This window comes from Actinia tenebrosa, unplaced genomic scaffold (genome assembly GCF_029948245.1).
Source record: "Actinia tenebrosa isolate PJP-AT-01 unplaced genomic scaffold, QUT_ActTen_1.0 PGA_scaffold6__47_contigs__length_16458017, whole genome shotgun sequence".
Classification (NCBI taxonomy): Eukaryota; Metazoa; Cnidaria; class Anthozoa; order Actiniaria; family Actiniidae; genus Actinia; species Actinia tenebrosa.
Window position 1 is genome coordinate 3,499,385 of NW_028292583.1, and position 18,879 is coordinate 3,518,263.

At 36.8% G+C, this 18,879-nt stretch overlaps 4 protein-coding genes across 4 annotated transcripts; 1 reads left to right on the top strand and 3 right to left on the bottom strand.

Annotated features, from left to right (window-relative positions):
• Positions 1–900: 900 nt before the first annotated feature.
• LOC116287506 (melatonin receptor type 1A) lies at positions 901–1,905 on the bottom strand. The gene has a single exon (XM_031694189.2). The coding sequence runs from the start codon at positions 1,903–1,905 to the stop codon at positions 901–903; it is 1,005 nt and encodes a 334-aa protein (XP_031550049.2).
• A 1,642-nt stretch (positions 1,906–3,547) lies between these two features.
• On the top strand, positions 3,548–6,250 carry LOC116287503 (melatonin receptor type 1A-like). Its single transcript, XM_031694186.2, has 2 exons — positions 3,548–5,026; positions 5,911–6,250. Exon 1 carries the CDS (start codon positions 3,979–3,981, stop codon positions 5,011–5,013), a length of 1,035 nt encoding a protein of 344 aa, XP_031550046.2. The 5' UTR covers positions 3,548–3,978; the 3' UTR covers positions 5,014–5,026; positions 5,911–6,250.
• Positions 6,251–13,043: 6,793 nt separating this feature from the next.
• LOC116287507 (melatonin receptor type 1A-like) lies at positions 13,044–14,446 on the bottom strand. The gene has a single exon (XM_031694190.2). It carries the CDS (start codon positions 14,328–14,330, stop codon positions 13,377–13,379), a length of 954 nt encoding a protein of 317 aa, XP_031550050.2. The 5' UTR covers positions 14,331–14,446; the 3' UTR covers positions 13,044–13,376.
• A 350-nt stretch (positions 14,447–14,796) lies between these two features.
• LOC116287504 (melatonin receptor type 1A-like) lies at positions 14,797–17,507 on the bottom strand. The gene has a single exon (XM_031694187.2). It carries the CDS (start codon positions 17,243–17,245, stop codon positions 16,238–16,240), a length of 1,008 nt encoding a protein of 335 aa, XP_031550047.2. The 5' UTR covers positions 17,246–17,507; the 3' UTR covers positions 14,797–16,237.
• Between the last annotated feature and the right edge of the window lie 1,372 nt (positions 17,508–18,879).

Consider the following 18,879-nt stretch of genomic DNA (forward strand, 5'->3'; position numbering starts at 1 on the left):
ACAAGTCTGCTTCGCTGAAAGGCTATTTAAGGTGCTGACACACGGTGCAACATTATATGCAACATTGAACGCAACAGGACTGTTGCAGCGTGTCTACCCCAAACTTGTTGCGCGCAACGTTGCATGCAACAAATCTGAAGTTGAATCGCGCTCTACTCTTGCAACATTGCGCGCAACAAATTTCATCATGTGAACATGTCTGCAACATTGCCTCCAACATTTTGAAATTTCCAGCCAATCAGCCCGCACCAAATTTATAACTGCTGCAGGCTGACACAAGCGATGTTGCGTGATTTTGTTGCAATGCGTGTCACCCCGATTCAAATTTGTTACATTCATTTCGATTCTTTTCTGATCCTTATTGCTGCTGCAGCTGAGGTAACATTTTTAAAACCAAGTTACAATCATAAATTAATTATACAAGGAACCATGGACTGGACTAGTCACTTCATCTTTTTGTCACTTTAGCTTTTATTTTCAATCACATTCCTACAGCTTTCACCCTATTTGTTAGACATGTTAGACACAGGCTACGCTTTAACTCTGATCTAAAGGTTGGACTAAACAGCTGATGTAACATTTGCTGCTGCAGCTGATGTAACACTTTTAAAACCAAGTTACAATCATAAATTAATTATACAAGGAACCATGGACTTTACAAGTCACTTCATCTTTTTGTCACTTTAGCTTTTATTTTCAATCACATTCCCAGCTTCCCCCCTATTTGTTAGACATGTTAGACACAGGCTACGCTTTAACTCTGATCTAAAGGTTGGACTAAACAGCTGATGTAACATTTGCTGCTGCAGCTGATGTAACACTTTTAAAACCAAGTTACAATCATAAATTAATTATACAAGGAACCATGGACTTTACAAGTCACTTCATCTTTTTGTCACTTTAGCTTTTATTTTCAATCACATTCCCAGCTTCCCCCCTATTTGTTAGACATGTTAGACACAGGCTACGCTTTAACTCCGATCTAAAGGCTGGACTAAACAGCCCATAAATAAAAGGATTGACTGCACTTGCCAAACTACACATCAATGTGTACAGAACATAGACTTGCCGAGGGAGCTTGTACTCTCCAATGTGGGTCTCACAGTAACTAATAACACCCAACTGCATTGTACAAAACGTGAAAACCAGGAATATAGCGAATAATGTTTTAGTGATGTTAATATCCTTTCTGTTGATAGTTGTTGTTGTTGTGTTGTTGGTTGTACTCGGGGCAGCGTTGGCTATCCTCTTGTTATGTGATCGCACCTTGATGTATATGCTGCAGTAACAAAAGATAGTTATGCAGTACGGCAAAAAGAAAATGAAACCATGCATGATGGAACGAGCAAATACACTTTGCCGTTTCGGATCATTTTTCATAGTGCAAACCATTTTTCCTGGATGGTAATGGAATTCTCTTCCAGTTAACAGTGAAAACGTTGGAATCACCCACCCTAATATCAGTTCAGCAAACAGCATTAACACCGTCCTTTTATGAGTGAATACTTTACGGTATAGATGGTCACCTATGACAATCTTGAAGTAACGGTTCACTGACATGAATGTTACTGTGAAGATGGAGTTGTAGACCAGTGCTATTGCAGCATAGGCCTGGAATTGACAAAGGACATGACTGAACGGCTTCTTGCCCAAGATGAAGACACTCAAGGTAAAAGGCCCGACAAACACCGCCATGGAGATATCCGTAAGTGCAAGGACCACCACACTGTAATTAGTAATGGTACGAAGCCTTGGACTTTGATAAACAGCACGACACACCAGAACATTACCAAGCAATGTTACTAACATGATGATGGTTAGTATCCCTGACTCCACTATTGTAGTACTCAGTGAACGATCTTCTAATTCTTGCTGTAAACGATTGAAATTCTTATGATCTGCCATTGGTCACTGATGATTACTGCTAATGCGTGCAGGTTGTTTTCAGTGTAGGAGGAACTCAATACTGAATAGTCAATATAAAAAACCCAGGTTTTATCGTCATATCTGAGTCTGCGCTCTTGGTCTACTAGGCGAGATTATGCCTAAACCATCTGCGCTTAAATGAGTTCATTTTTGTTATTATTGTATATCAAGCAGAAAAAGTGACGTTACTGACTTCAATTTTATATTTTAATGAAATGTGAAACAAAACAAAAGTCATAATTAAAAAAAAAACACTAGCTCTTTTTATTTAAGACTAGGCGGTAATCACTGAATGGTATAGACTGAGTGGAGTCCAATTGGGTCTGTAATCATACGATAGATTACTTAGTCCAATTGAGTATGATTACAGGCAGAATAGGGCAACACTCAGTCTGGTTACCAATTATACATAACTATTACCATTTCTGGAAAATTGTTTTCATGACAAACAATGCTATCCAGTAAAATGACCAAAAATAATGACATATTTTGGTGAAAAGGCAAGAAAAAGTTAGAAAAAAAATCTCATCAGCACGGTGCTCGATGGAGTAGCGATTGCGTGAACAAGCCTTTTTTCTATTGGTTACGTTTATTTATTATTTCAATAATATTTATAAAGGGACTTCTAATGTGAAAGATCTTCATGAAAAATATGCCTAGTCGACTTTCTTAATGGGGACTGATTTGGACTTCCTCTGCAAGTCTATGTTCTGTACACAGTGATATGTAGTTTGGCAAGTGCAGTCAATCCTTTTATTTATGGGCTGTTTAGTAATCGAAAGAGTTTTATAGTAAATTCTACTCGTATACAACCAAAAAACTTTATTAAAAACCATTAGTCGAATGGTGGAAATGTTTAATGTGTATGTGGTGAGAAGCTTTTTCCTCTCGCGCTATATTTATTTTATGAAGATAAATATCTAATTAAGTTTGTCATTCGATTTTTAATTTTCCATTACATGATTTGTTTTAATAAAACACGTCAAAACACGTTATCTAGTATGATCATGGAAAAGTAAAGCAAATATCTTCTGACGGTTGATGAAATTTTTAATGCTCGAATATTAAGGAAAATAATGTATGTCATAAGTGGAAAGCAAAAGCTTTCAAACATTACCATGGCTAGCTCTATTGTTTTTGGTTTCCCCTGGCCCCTGGTAACGAACTGACTGCAAAAACCTTTATGTAGCTAAGCGTCATGCTAGATGTTAAAGGCTTCTGACGCAGACGTTCCTGTATAAAGTATACTATTGCACTTTACCAGTTTATCATCATCATTGGTACGTCTCTGCATTAAGGTGGCTGCGGTTATTTTAAGGATGATCAGACCCTGCGTTTATAGTAAGGAAAACAAAGCCTAATAGTCCATTTGCACTGAACGGTCACGTGAATCTTTCCCTTCAAAATGAAGCAGTGGCAAACGATAAACAGAATAAATCGAATAAGCACCCCACTTTTTATAAAAAGGCGAAATGTAAAAAGAGAGTAAGCTAGTTACTTACTCGTGTAAGTGGAAAACAACGATGCTAACAGCACGAAAGTTTTACAAATAGTTCGCCATTTTTTGTTTTTCAGTAAATGCTCTAATAACAAGATCAAGTTCTTTACAGGTCACCATGCTGTCAGTTTCCATGCTGTCAGTTTCCATGCTGTCAGTTTCCATACTGTCAAAGATCTCAGGCTTCATTTGCATTTTCAAATCCTGGTCGATGTCTATCTTTGATCAAAGGCGGAACATGTGACGCAGCCTTATATGAACTCTTAATTTTATTTCTTTAAGTTGAAATATGAATTTAAGACATCGATACTGATGCTATGGGGCAAGTTTCACGTTGATGACAAGAAACCGAAAGAAATCAATAAGAGAGTTTTGATGATGTCATAGCTTTGCGTGATAACAAAGAAACAGAAACTTTTCACTTAGGCCTTGTAGTGTCCTTGAATTTGTCTTAAGTGAGAAAAACTCAATCATCACTGCTGCTAAAATAATATACATATATATCCAAAACACATACATATCTATCAATTGTATGAATATATATTGTGTATAAAATGCCACTTGACGATATTCAAAAACATATTGACCGCTTACAGCAAGAATTAGAAGATCGTTCACTGAGTACTACAATAGTGGAGTCAGGGATACTAACCATCATCATGTTAGTAACATTGCTTGGTAATGTTCTGGTGTGTCGTGCTGTTTATCAAAGTCCAAGGCTTCGTACCATTACTAACTACGGTGTGGTGGTCCTTGCACTTACTGATATCTCCATGGCAGTGTTCGTCTTTCCTTTGGTCCTGAGTGTCTTCATCCTGGGCAAGAAGCCGTTCAGTCATGTGGTCTGCCAGTTTCAAGCCTATGCTGCAATAGCACTGGTGCAAAGCTCCATTTTCACAGTAACATTCATGTCAGTGAACCGTTACTTCAAGATTGTCAAGGGTGACCATGTTTATCGTAAAGTTTTCACAAGTAGAAAGTCAATTATGATTTTCATAGTGATGATCCTTGTAGCTTGGCTTGGACCGATCAACACTTATCTACAAGGGCAAGAGTTTCACTTTCATCCTGGAAAAATGATTTGCATGTATTCTTTTCACAAGCAGAAACCCGAAATCTCCATCATTACGGGCTTCATCTATTACTTACTGACGTACTGCATAACCATCTTCTGTTACTGCAGCATATACATCAAGGTGCGATCACATAACAAGAGGATAGCCAACGCTGCACCGAGTACAACCAACAACACAACGACAACAACTATCAACAGAAAGGATATTAACATCACCAAAACATTATTCGCTATATTCTTGGTTTTCACGCTTTGTATGATGCAGTTGTTGGTGGTTGACTCTACCGAGGTCTTCTATGGAGAGTACAAGCTCCCTCGACAAGTCTATGTTTTGTACACAGTGATGTGTGCTATGGCAAGCGCAATCAATCCTTTTATTTATGGACTGTTTAGTCCAGCATTTAGATCTGAATACAAGCGTAGCCTGCTGTGCCTAACAAATAGGGTGGAATCTGGACCTTCTACTGGAACTAATAGTCAAAGTATACAACGTAAAGACAGAGGTTTTACTTAGCCGTGAAATAGAGGTATATAGTAGATTCAGTTTATTTCCATCGTTTTTCTTATGTGTCTAGTTGACATTTATATGTTAGGCTGCGTTCATGATGTATGGCAGAGGGGGGGGAAGGAGGTGAAAATTTGAAATGTCCGTAAAAATTCTTAACACCCCCTTAAAGTCATGCAAAAATAATACGATCCCCCCGAAGCAAGGCTTGTAGCTTCTTCCAACAATTGTGCATCCCCCCTATTTTTCTGATAAATATTTGCCCATCCCCCCTTTTTCCTACCAAAATATTCCCGATCCCCTCTCAATTTCACCTGCCCCCCTCTGCCATACATTATGAACGCAGCCTTAGCAAGTACTAATTTCAGTTTCATGGGTTAAGGTAAAATAACTCTACAGTTTATGGTTTGTAATTCACTTTCGTGTTATATCATACTAAAGTGAATATTACATGGATAAGAGAAAATGCGACGTGAATGGGTATAGGTACAGATATTTAAGTTTTCGTTATAAAGTTTATTACAGCGAGTAGGGGGAAAGCTGGTTCATTAGGGAGTTTAATATGGTATGAAACTGACTTAAAAAGAAATGGCATAAAATATGAGTCTTGTGATGGTGAAGAGTACCCCATGACAGACCAATGAACACAATCGTTATTTTATCTTCCCTTTTTTCATTAATATTTCTTATTTCATTTCATTTTAATCAAAGTTGAAATTAGATGTAAGACTACTTGACCAACTAACAGTAGTCATGAAGTATAAAAAAACGATGCAAATAAGTAATCAAGTCTATTCCACTCGTTTATACCAGCAAATGAACCACTATGATAATCCTAGACGATACGACTGTATATATATACAAGTCTTTCCCTACGAATCATAACTATGGCATTTTACTCTACAGTGATCAACCACTTCACATGAGTAAGCTAACATCAATGATATAATGAATACGTCACTGGAGGGTTTTCAGTCCTACGTGATTAACTACGGCATGTTCAGGAGGGCACCACTGACTTAGAGGAATGACAATTCATGACATAGAAATAGATAAGTCTAATAGACATATTTGGACAATAAATCCTTCGTATTATTTAGTTTCATCTAACAATTATTCACTGACTATTAGATATTGGCTTCCAACTTATCATTATGAACTGATTGCAGATATCATTAGAACTAGATGGACTAAGTAAGCGGGTCAGATATATCCAGAAACGAAAGAATAAAGAACACTAACAATATATCTTGTAAATCATTTATATAAGGGACCTTTAAGGGAGGTGGATGGGGCGTTGGCCGATAGGACTAATGATGCGAAAGTGTTTGGTAACTGCTATAACAACGAGAACGCCTCAACAACGCCCTCTATTTGCAGTTAACCCTGAAACACCCTCTTAGGATATGTAAATCAAGGCACGGATAACGTAGCATATTTGCAGGTAAGCACTGTTTGATAACCATTCTATGATCAATAAGAAAGGTTTCGTTCGTTCGTTTGTCCGTCCGTCCGGTTATAAGCCCATCAAAAACCCATTACGAATGATTACAAGCTCAGAGCTTGTAACCGGAATTTGAAGGCATATATTTTCCCCCTAAAGTGCACTTTTGATATGTCTTTCGTCAATATTTGCCCGGTATACCAGTAGTGCACGTAAATGTCATTCATGTTTATTTTATCGGAAGCTCTTAGTCAACATATGGAATTTCAAGTGTCAACTTTTTAAGGGGACTTATTCCTTGATTGGCTTATAGGATGGAATAAAGAAGAGACTTCTGGTCTGTTGTAAGGTTTAATTTGTAAGAGTTCACGTGCAAGAAAGGCTTTGCACCATCACGAGCAATGGGACAGTTGAATCTGGTCTAATCTGATTTACATGAGAAAGAATTCAGTTTCCAAGGGGAAAAGATTCTATTTTTTTGCCCCCTGTCATGGCTGCCATCACGTGATTTTGCAAAGCCCCCATTCTCTACTTTCCCATAATCCATAATGCTTTGCTTCATGAGGGTAACCAATCAAAAAACTGTCCCAAATTGAAACGTTGAATATATTGAATATATACTATACCTATTTTTATCTGTACAAGACTGATCAGATAACCAGACTGATCAGATACTATCAGTTTATTCTGAGTTAATTATTTTGCGCATACAGATCATCAAGAGATAATTTGGTGTTACAGAAAATGTATTGACATACGAAAAAATATTCAAAATTTATTTTAAACTTATTCAAGCTTCTGTCTTTTTCTGTTTTTCACTTCTTCATTTCATTTTGGATACCAAACGAGGTATTGTCAACAGTGTCTGATTAGCCTTCAGCAAAATAAGTGCGGTTTTTACTTCTCGTTACCCTCCAAGGCCGTAAAGTATTATGGGTATGGGAAGGTAGAGAATACCCCAGTTTCGCCTTCAATGTATACCCGCGCTGTTTTTACCACTCTTTTCGTTGCTACGCGCTGATCGAGACAACATTCGCGACAGGGAAATTGGGCAATACACTTCCGTCAATCAAATAAATTGGTCGGTATCTTTATATTCTCTGATTGACGGCAGTGTATTGCCCTATTTCCCTGTTGCGACTGTTGTCTCGATCAACGCGTAGCAGTGAACAGAGTGGTAAAGAACACAGACTCATTTGTGTTGTATCCCTGAACCCAGTAACAATGGTGAAGCACCTTTCGAACTGTAGAAAAATCTCATTCAGACTCTAACTCGTCATGCCATGTGTTCTGGCTCGCATCTAATGCGCATGTTACACAGGAATCCCACACGTCGGGCTAGAAGGGCTAAAAAATGTTTCATTTAGACAAAAGTTTTTGTATTTCATTAAAATTTCTTGAAACTTGGTAACGTTAAAGAACCTAACAAATCTCACAACTCTGTCGTTTTACTTTTTAAAATTTCGACATTTTTGGCGGGAAAATGACATCATCAAATTTAGCGGAAAATCGAAATACTCCTCAATAGAAAATTCTAACTAGCACATCTGAAAGAACTGCACATGAGGAGTTCAAAAATGCAAAATTTGTTCATTTCGGATATGGAAACCAAAAGATATGATTTTTTAAATATTCATGAAGCCGCCATTTTGTTTCTAAAAATAGTAATAGTTTGCCTAAATGAAAATTTTTTTAGCCCTTCTAGCCCGACGTGCCACCACGTATACAACAATTTGCACAGGATCAACCACGTTTATGAATCAGCTATTCACAGTAATTTCTGAACATTAAAAAGGTTGTGTACTCATTTAATCTCATTAAATTTGTATTCAAGTTTGCACGGCCATGTTTTCGGGTTGTTTTTCAACATGAACGACTGTAAAAGCAACTTGGATAGCTGAATCTTGTAGAAAATGTCTTCAGGTTCAAAGGCTGATGAAATAATATTAGTCATGCTGAACTAAATACGACTAGTTAAACAATAGAAAAGATTTTTCAATACATTTTGTTGTTTTAGATAAGTTTGGTGTCGGTCCACACGTCATGTTCTTTCTTGGGCATGCGTAGTCTTGTAATCTAGACCCACATGGGTTATTACAGGAACATTACTTATATTTCATTTGGTGTTGGTGTGAAATATTATTTGGTGTGGTGTAGAAAGTATTACCTAGTGTTTAAACTTACACTAATCCATTGGAATGTACTCACCAATGTTAATTGAATACGAAGGGAATGTTTCTCATATTCCTCTTCCATGCATAATTAGCACTGGGAGACTTCAAAGACACAAACAGAATTTAAGTCCCGTCCATACTATGCCGGATAAATTTGAATCCGAATTTTTATTTATTCGGTTAGGCCTACCGTCCACACTAGTCCAGGCGAATCCGGAACAATTCTTCACCGAAAACGAATTTTTTTCGAATACGGTCTCCAGAGTGGAACAATTTGAAAACGCCGGCTAGCCGTATTAGTGTGTGGACGGAAAACTTTTTTTTCGGTTTCGGTGTGAAAATTCGGATTCAAATTTATCCGGCATAGTGTGGACGGGGCGCCTTAGACAACAGTCATTTGGGAAAGGGGTTATGGGAAATAAAATAGAAATTGAGTAATGTGAAAAGTAACTTCTGATTATCGAATTATGCAGGTTATCATCAATTGTGCAGGTTGAACACTACCTATAATGGGCCGTTTGCAGGATGGCATCTTTTTACTACCATAACCAAAATGCTTCACGAATTTTTTTTCTTATTTAAATTTGTTTTTCCTCTTGAGAATAGTTAGATTATTGGTTGCTAATTAACTAAACAAGGAAAGTTTGCAAGGGATTCTGGTAATGATAGTAAATGACGCTATAATGCATTTCAAAGATCATGAATGGCATATTTTGCATAGCGATGTTTGCGCACAAATAAATTTTTAAAAAAACAATTTTGTTAATGTATAAAATATTGCATTCTACGTCATTTGTTTAGTGAGCATGCGCAATGCTTTGCACAAGTCCCACACGGGTTATGCCATAGCCCTTTCTTAAGTACCGTAAATAATGATTATTTGATCTTTAAGTAAACTTGCAAGGTTGATCGAGATGTAAAGAAATCCGAATTAACGCTTGTTTTGAATTAGATAAATGTAGGAACAAAACCTGTTAAATTGCTAATAATAATAGGTCTATTTCTGTATAAGGGAAGTGAATTAAAAATCGTTGAATAATGAATTTAAAAGACAATTTAACTATTCATATGAAACTTGAATGTAACTGAAACAAATAGTTTTCAAAAGTGCGGTTTATGAGAAAATAACAAAGTTTAAGGTGTTGTGTGCTATGTTTATGTGAATTGTTAAAACCACTTTATGTCCTTCTCATCCTACAACACGTGCCGTGTCCTTCAAGTAACTTATATCTTATCCCTGGCTATGGGTACTATATCCATGCAAAAAACGTTAAAAAAACGTATTCGACATGGATAATCCTGTTGGAATAGCCAATTTTAGTCCCTTGGGATTTGATCGACTTTTTCGCTCCTGATTCTTAATTAGTCTTTAATGGTCGGATCAAAAGTACCCCCTTTAAAGAATCAAAAAAATAAAATTGTTTTGGTATAAAAAAATAAATTTGTCATAAATCAAAAAATCAAAAAATAAAAATAAAAAAATAATCAAATGAAAAATTGTAGGGTTATATTGTTAGGGTTAGGGTTATATTGTTAGAGTTATATTGTTAGGGTTATATTGTTAGGGTTAGGGTAAAGATCGTTAGGGTTAACGCTAACCCTAACCCTAACCCTAACCCTAACAATATGACCCTAACCCTAACAATATAACCCTAACAATTTTTCTTTTGATTCTTTTTTTTATTTTTTTGATTCTTTTTTATTTTTTATTTTTTATTTATTTTTTGATTTATAACACCTTTATTTTTTCTATACCAAAACAATTTTATTATTTTTTGATTCTTTAAAGGGGGTACTTTTGATCCGACCCTTGAAGACTAATTAAGAATCTTAGACTTTATAACAAGTGTCAATCATAGAGACACTCTAGAATGTCTAAGTTTCGTTTGATAATTTCGTCCTCCATCTACCCCGTCCTCCTCCCCATGCAGGTGCCTTCCTTCTCTATCTTTTAAACACAACTGTCCATGTGGGATGTACGATTTGTTAACAATTGTACAATTTCTCAAGATTTCTGTTCAAGCAAGAATCTTTATTTTTGTCCTTTATCGTACTATTCTATACGGGGAGATATCATGGAAGACCCATAAATCTGGGTATCCAGCAAGGAAAGATCTCGACATTGGAATATCCCTGGAAAAGTGGATGAAAACTCACATAGGATCCTCCTCGTCCCCATCCAACCTCCCCGTCTCATCAAAATGCAACTACCTAGGTAATACCACCACCGTGGTCCATGTGGGATCTTCTTTTCTCAGGCTCATACATATTTCATGAGGACAAAACAAAGGATTGTGAAGATGCTCGAATAGGAGATTCAAATGAAGATAAGGAAATATGCTCACCTTTGGCTTGCATTTTCTCCAAGAAATGTCAATGAATTGATAATAGTTTATATTGAAAACTTGCAAGACTATTTCACCCTTAATACAGACAACACGTTGAAGGTTAACTGCATTTCTCGCTGTTTGGATATCACTCATTTCCTTGTTTGATCTTTTTACCTTTATTACTTCTTGGCTCGAACACCGCTCTCATGAGCGTTGTTACCTTTTATTGCGCTAGGCATAAATTATCTGCAGGAACGAAAAGGTCAAATCCCAAGGGACTAAAATTGGCTATTCAAACAGCATTATCCATGTGGGATGTGGTTGAAATGTAAATAGGGTCAGAATTATCCATGTTGAACGCTTTACTCTGGAATCGATTCACGCAATTAATCCTACATCACAACATCACTTTTATATATTACTACTTTAATGTCCAAGTTCCCTGCAATCTCTCCTTGAAATGAAGTAATATTGTGGTACAAGATTGTGATCAGGACACTTGTCAACATATAGTTTGCATTCTTTGAAATACATTTTTCACGTATATCAACACCTAGCTCGCATGCGTGCATCTTTTTCCACTTTATTTACTCTTACTGGTCATATGAACATGCGTCACTTCATTGTTTACAATAGAAATTATAATAATTTGATTTTATTATAAATTCCCGTATCACTCTCTCCAATCAGAGAGCGAATCTTGATTTCTCCTGTCATCTTCGTTTCTGGATTCATCGCATCCCTGTACAGGTAGAATAACGATTACATTGCTTCTGACAACAAGCTGATCTTTTCTGAGGCACTTATACGTGTGGGATGCATTCCTGCTAAACTGCGCATGTGCGATAGAGATTTAATTTCTTGAATGTTTTATTGAATTGTGGAAAAAAACTGCAATAGGCTTATTTAATGTCTATTTCGATGATATTTCCGCTGAGAGAAAAAAAGGGAAGAGAAAGATTACGCACTCGTAACTGTCGCTAATGAAATTTCGTTTCCCGACGAAACCCTCGGAAAACTGTCGTAACCGATAGTGCATTGCGATCTATCAACGGAAAATTATCGAGAGAGACATGACGCAAGCCAATGGACAACAACCACTTGGACTTCATGTTTTGCCTTTTAAGACCACGTGTCATTCTCTTGCGAATAAGATTCTTTGTTTGAGTTGTATCCATATTCATGTGTCTTCTCATGCTCAACTGCTAAACAAAGAAATGATACTCTAGGGAATGACACATCTGGAATGGGCAAACAGTGGAGTAGGTCTATAGGCCACGTGCTTTTATGTTGTCAAGGTGTTTATAGTGTATAAGAACGAGTTTTTTGATACGGCTTCCCAAGCCCATTGATATAATTGATTGAATACAACCAATAGGGGCTGTTCATTAGGGTCACGTGGGTTGAAACACTTATCAAGACAATGTTGATAATAATAAAACTTTAATAAACATCCAAACATAATAAGATATCAATATTTTATTATTATCTCATACTACAATTAGATTGACTTTGAAACAATTTAGTCTTAAGAATCATCATTTAAGTATTACTCTATCCTTCTCATCTCTCGATAATTATAAATTTGTAAAATAATTCAATTGTAAAAATGAAGGGCGGAGATTATTAGATATATATATATTCGAAATCTTAATTTAAAAAATAAATGTAATAAATAATGAATAAATTTAATTCGCCTTGCTTGGAGAATTTCCTTTAATGAACATCATTTGGTATACTGCGCTGAGATATCCATCACTGTTGTCAAAACTGCAAGAATAAAGTATGCATTACAATATACATTAAACATCTCTCTATTTTTCATTGACTTTGTTTGGTAGGTTTATCTACAAATAGCTTGCTTTTGGGAATGGGTTGTTTGTATATAATGTTTATCGATGCTTAGTGCTTTTTGACACACGAGTTGAAAGCAATCAAGTTGACATATGATTAAACAGCGAGCAGAACCAATCAGAGAGAAGTAAAACTAAAACCCATTCACTTAACATGATGCAAACCCAATTCAAAAACTGGCCGTTTTCCAGAGCCTAATCTGCAAGACGATTATTTTAAAATTAATTTATGTAAATATTAAGTGATCCCAACATTTATTGAACTGATCACCAAGGCACAAGATTTGACGCTCATACGATAGTCTAACGCCCACCAATAACATTCTTGTTTTCCCTCCAAACATCTTCTTTGCTATCTGAAAATGATTTCTAATTTCCATCCAAACTTCTTATCCCGCGCAATAAATATTAATTTCAAATGAAAGAAAATCGCGCAATCATGCTGAGAAATCAGCGGAAATGAAAATCTCTATGCGATGATGGTTATCATTCGTTCGCAGGTGAAGACTTACTAGTCTTTGAACCAAGAAAATTGATGGGGAAAGGGTTCTCGCTGCTTTAAAGAATTGCTTTATTTTAGGCAGATACTTTTCATGTATTCAGACCTAAACGCTGGGCTGAATATACCATAAATGAAAGGGTTCACTGCACTTGCTGACATGCACATAATAATATAGAGAACATAGACTTGCCGAGGGAGCTTATAGTCTCCATTAACATTCTCCATGATATCAATAACAGCTATCTGAACCATGTAAAGTGAAAAAACCAGGAATATAGCGAATAATGTTTTGGTGATGTTAATATCCTTTCTGTTGATAGTTGTTGTCGTTGTGTTGTTGGTTGTACTCGGTGCAGCGTTGGCTATCCTCTTGTTATGTGATCGCACCTTGATGTATATGCTGCAGTAACAGAAGATGGTTATGCAGTACGGTAGCATGATGTAAAATGCAGTAAGGGTTGTAAAATATGCCTGTGAGAGCTGCGTGTAAGTGTAAATACAAACTAGTTTTCCTGGGTGAAGTTGAAAGTATTTTCTTTGCAAAAGGGAATTCAACGGTCCAAGCCAAGCTATGATAACAATGACACAAAGCATTAATAACGTCTTTCTGCGAGTGAAAACTTTGCGATAAAGATGACTCTTAACGATCTTGAAGTAACGGTTCACTGACATGAATGTTACTGTGAAAATGGAGTTGTAGACCAGTGCTATTGCAACATAGGCTTGAAACTGGCAGACCACATGACTGAACGGTTTTCCCCCCAGGATGAAAGCGCTCAGAATCAAAGGCAAGACAAACACCGCCATGGAGATATCAGTAAATGCAAGGACCACCACACTGTAGTTAGTAATGGTACGAAGCCTTGGACTTTGATAAACAGCACGACACACCAGAACATTACCAAGCAATGTTACTAACATGATGATGGTTAGTATCCCTGACTCCACTATTGTAGTACTCAGTGAACGATCTTTTAATTCTTGCTGTAAACGATTGAAGTTGTCTTGAACATCAGCCATCATCTGACGAGTACCTAGGAGTAAACTGTTGATCGTTTGGGACAAACCAGATCAATCAAGAATAACAAAACTAGGCAAGCGCTTCTTGATTAAATATATATAAATTATCATTTATGTCATCTTGCAGTCTGCGCAGTAGCCCGCTGTGGGAAAATGAATTGTAATAAAATCTATGGCCGTCATGTTTGTTGACTTCAAACATGGCGCCAGTGACGCCACGTCTTATAATTAGATAGAAGTAGATTACGAGGAGAGTTTACTTTTAGTAAATGAATAGTCTTGACACTCCATTTGATCATTTTTGATTCAGCTCAAGGCAAAGGAAATGAAGAATTTGTTTCAATGAGATTGACGTAATTAACTACAGACCATTAATTCCAGGATGTTGGTCTTGAAGAAAATAGATAATAATGGGGCAAGAAAAGATAGAAGCACCAGTTTTGACTCATCAGTTTTTGTAATAGTCAGTTTTATTTTTCATTAGCACTCGCATGTTTAGAGCGTTTGTACGTGACTTCATGTTGGTATACCAAAACAATATGTTTTCCATCCTCGGGGAATTGAAGAACTCTATTTTTTTATGTAAAATCTGTACAGAAAGTTTCTATTGTTTGGAATACCAACATGGCTGCCTTGTCACTTGCTTGAAAACGCGGATAATAGATTTTGCAACAATTTGAACTGGTTTGTTGTTGTGTGTGTGTTTTTTGTCTATCAGTGTCTTTCCATCTTCCAGACCGTCCATCTGTCTGTCTGTCCCATCTATTTGTCTATATATCTTTCTCTGTTTCTTTTTCTTCTTTCCTTTGATTGATAACTACATTTAACTAACATTGATTATTCTGATGCTGATAGCATTTTGGAAACCCTTAAGTGGCCAAAACTTGAAACTCAACGACAAGTGCGTTTAGCTACAATGGTCTACAAATCGGTACATAGCTTAGCTCCTGGTTATCTTCATGCCAAGTTTGTAAATCGTTCTAGCAGTCATAATTATTCTTTGAGGGACAGCGATGGAAAACTTGCCCTCCCCTTGCCACGAACAAATGTTTTGCAAAAAAAGTTTTAGTTACTCAGGGTCCTCCTTATGGAACGACCTACCAATTGAATTAAGAACGGCCAAGTCCCTAAGGGCATTCAAGTCCGGCTGTAAAAAGCATTTCTCCATAAATAAGGACTAAACTTCACACGGCACTCATGTAAAGCAGTTATTTGAATTTATTTTTCTTAATTGTTATATTCAATTGCATTCTTAAATTTTTGCATTTTCACTGATTGAGACGTCCGCGTATAAATAAAGATATCTATCTAATCTATCTGATCATGTGATACTTGTTAAAACCAGCATACAAACCTATCACAGCATTTTGGGTTCTATGGAATTTATTTTCTAAAAGTTGACTTAAAAATTGATGCTGTAACTTTTCTAAATCAAATGATGACAGATGATATATGCTCTCGAATATCTTGAACGATGCTTAGAATAAACGTCATTTTAAAGGCTGTGTTTACTTGGTGGAATGTTTTAGTGGCGGATACGATCGTGGCCCTTCGATCATAATGATTTTGCCATGATCTAGACGATTAAAGAGGTGCCACTTTGTTGTTGTATTATTTGCTTGGTGTTCATCAAATATTGCGGTTTACACTAGTGAAATGTTATCTTAAAGACAGTCGTGGAGTGAACATGTTATCAGTCGCTGTCTGCTTTGGTTATGAAAACAAAGCAGACAATGATTGGACAAAATACTGGTTCACCATTTGCCTCTTAAAAAAGCGCAGAGATAGATGCTACTACTAATGGGCTGCTGATGTGGGAATATGCTTACTCACAGATCCAGTATGGGAGATGGATGCTCCTAGTAATGGGCTCCTGATGTGGGAATATACTGGCTTGCAGGGTTTTGTTACTAGTTACTGCTTGTACTCGCTTCGTCGTTTGAGCTCACCGTCGTTAGACACAGGCTACGTTTATACTCAGATCTAAAGGCTGGACTAAACAATCCATAAATAAAAGGATTGACTGCACTTGCCAAACCACACATCAATGTGTACAGAACATAGACTTGCCGAGGGAGCTTGTACTCTCCATTGTAAAATTCTGTCGTATCCACTACTGCCAGCTGCATCATACAAAGCGTGAAAACCAGGAATATAGCGAATAGTGTTTTGGTGATGTTAATATCCTTTCTGTTGATAGTTGTTGTCGTTGTGTTGTTGGTTGTACTCGGTGCAGCGTTGGCTATCCTCTTGTTATGTGATCGCACCTTGATGTATATGCTGCAGTAACAAAAGATGGTTATGCAGTACGGTAAACTGAAGAAGAAGAAGGTCAACAGAGCAAAGTTGGCTTGAGATTGTTGTTTGTAGCTGTAAAGACAAATCATTTTTCCAGGATGAAACTGAAATTCTTGCCCTTGTAAAGGTGCATTCATGGGTCCAAGCCAAGCTACGAGGATGATCACTAACAGCATCAGCATCGTCTTCCTACGAGTGAAAATCTTACGATAAAGCTGGTCACTTCTGACAATCTTGAAGTAACGGTTCACTGACATGAATGTTATCGTTAAAACCGAGTTGTATACAAGAGATGTCGCAGTGTATGCCTCAATCTGGCAAAACAAGTGGCCAAAAGGTGTTTTGTTCAAGATGGACACAACCAGTACCAAAGACAAGACAAACACCGCCATGGAGATATCAGTAAGTGCAAGGACCACCACACTGTAGTTAGTAATGGTACGAAGCCTTGGACTTTGATAAACAGCACGACACACCAGAACATTACCAAGCAATGTTACTAACACGATGATGGTTAGTATCCCTGACTCCACTATTGTAGTACTCAGTGAACGATCTTCTAATTCTTGCTGTAAACGATTGAAATTCTTTTGAACATCAGCCATTATGCTTGCAAGCATAAAAACCTATGCTCTGGGAGTGTAAGGCACTACTTTGTGGTGTTCAAGCGCCGTGATTGGTCAGTCTTTGTCAAAGAGCAAAGCGTTAGGGCTAACAAATTAATCAGCTTGGAAGCTCTTTGAGAGTCGCTATCCCCGTCGTTTAAACCCTTAAGTCTCCCAGTAACGAAGGCTCTAGCTAGTCAAATATTTACCCTAAGTTTGATGAAATGTCGACCAAATGGGAAATGATCATGATATGAAAGATGTCTGTTATCCATTAGTTATTTTAATCGTACCGTATAGGTACTGTAATGAGATAAAAACAAAGATGATGTTGCCTAAAATAAACACGTTTCATGAATATTATTAATTGACTTTAAAAATAAAACGTATTATTGTGAGTTTAACGTCATATATATATGATAAACTCGCTTCTTTAACTAAACTGAAGATAGTAAATAGCTTGGATCATATAAATTTTAAATTCGCAACACTGAATTTTATCATGACTTTCCGGCACCGGATTATTATTTTGGGATATTCCTGACAAGATTTTCCGTCAAGTAGATATTTATGGGATTAAGGTAATGTTTTATGTCAAAATACATATTACATTTTGCATCCTTTTTTATTTTTAATGCAGTATTTAAGCCACACTACCGATTATTATTTTTAGACTAATGGCTCAAGGTCTCGTATTGCTCGACTTCAGCGGTTCACAATATCTTACAAATTGTGGTACAAAAGATACCAGATCTTGAAGTTAACTTCTCGCAATGTATTAAACTCTTTTCTAGATTAAATTTCTCAGTTTGCATTTGTTTGTCGTAATATTGACATAAGAACTTCGCCATCTGTGCTTGCAACGTCAAACACATCTCTCGTATTCAAAGAGAGGCGTTTACTGCGTAATCGTATTGATCTTTATTTTCTAATGCTTTGGTCTGAAACAAAATTGTAAGAAAAGTTGAGTGGATATCCGTATAGTTCGCATGTTATAAACTTATTCGACAAGGAAAATTCAAATCACTTAAGCAATTTTTTCGATCATCTTTGTACAAAAAATACCTTTGGTATTCGTCAATACTTTGTTAGTGCAAGAAAGCCAGAAAGGCTTTTCTTTAGTAACAATCGAAATGGAAGTATATGTAATATTTTTGTCAAAACAAAAAATTGAGAAAAGATGGTTGCCACCATCAACACGAGCAACGACAAGAAGAAGAACAACAACACCACCACTTAACACCACCACCACCACCAGCTGCCGCCACCACCACCGTCAACAACGACAGCCACCACCACCACCACCAACAACGACAACAATAACAACAACAACCAACCACCACCACCACCAGCAACAACAACAACAACAACAACACCACCAACAACAACGACAACAATAACAACAACAACCAACCACCACCACCACCAGCAACAACAACAACTACAACAACAACAACACCAACAAAAACCGACAACAATAACAACAACAACCAACCACCACCACCAACAACAACAACAACGACAACAATAACAACAACAACAACAACTACCACCACCACCAGCAACAACAACAACAACACCAACAAAAACCGACAACCACCACCACAAGCAACAACAATAACAACAACAGCAACATCAATAACAACAAC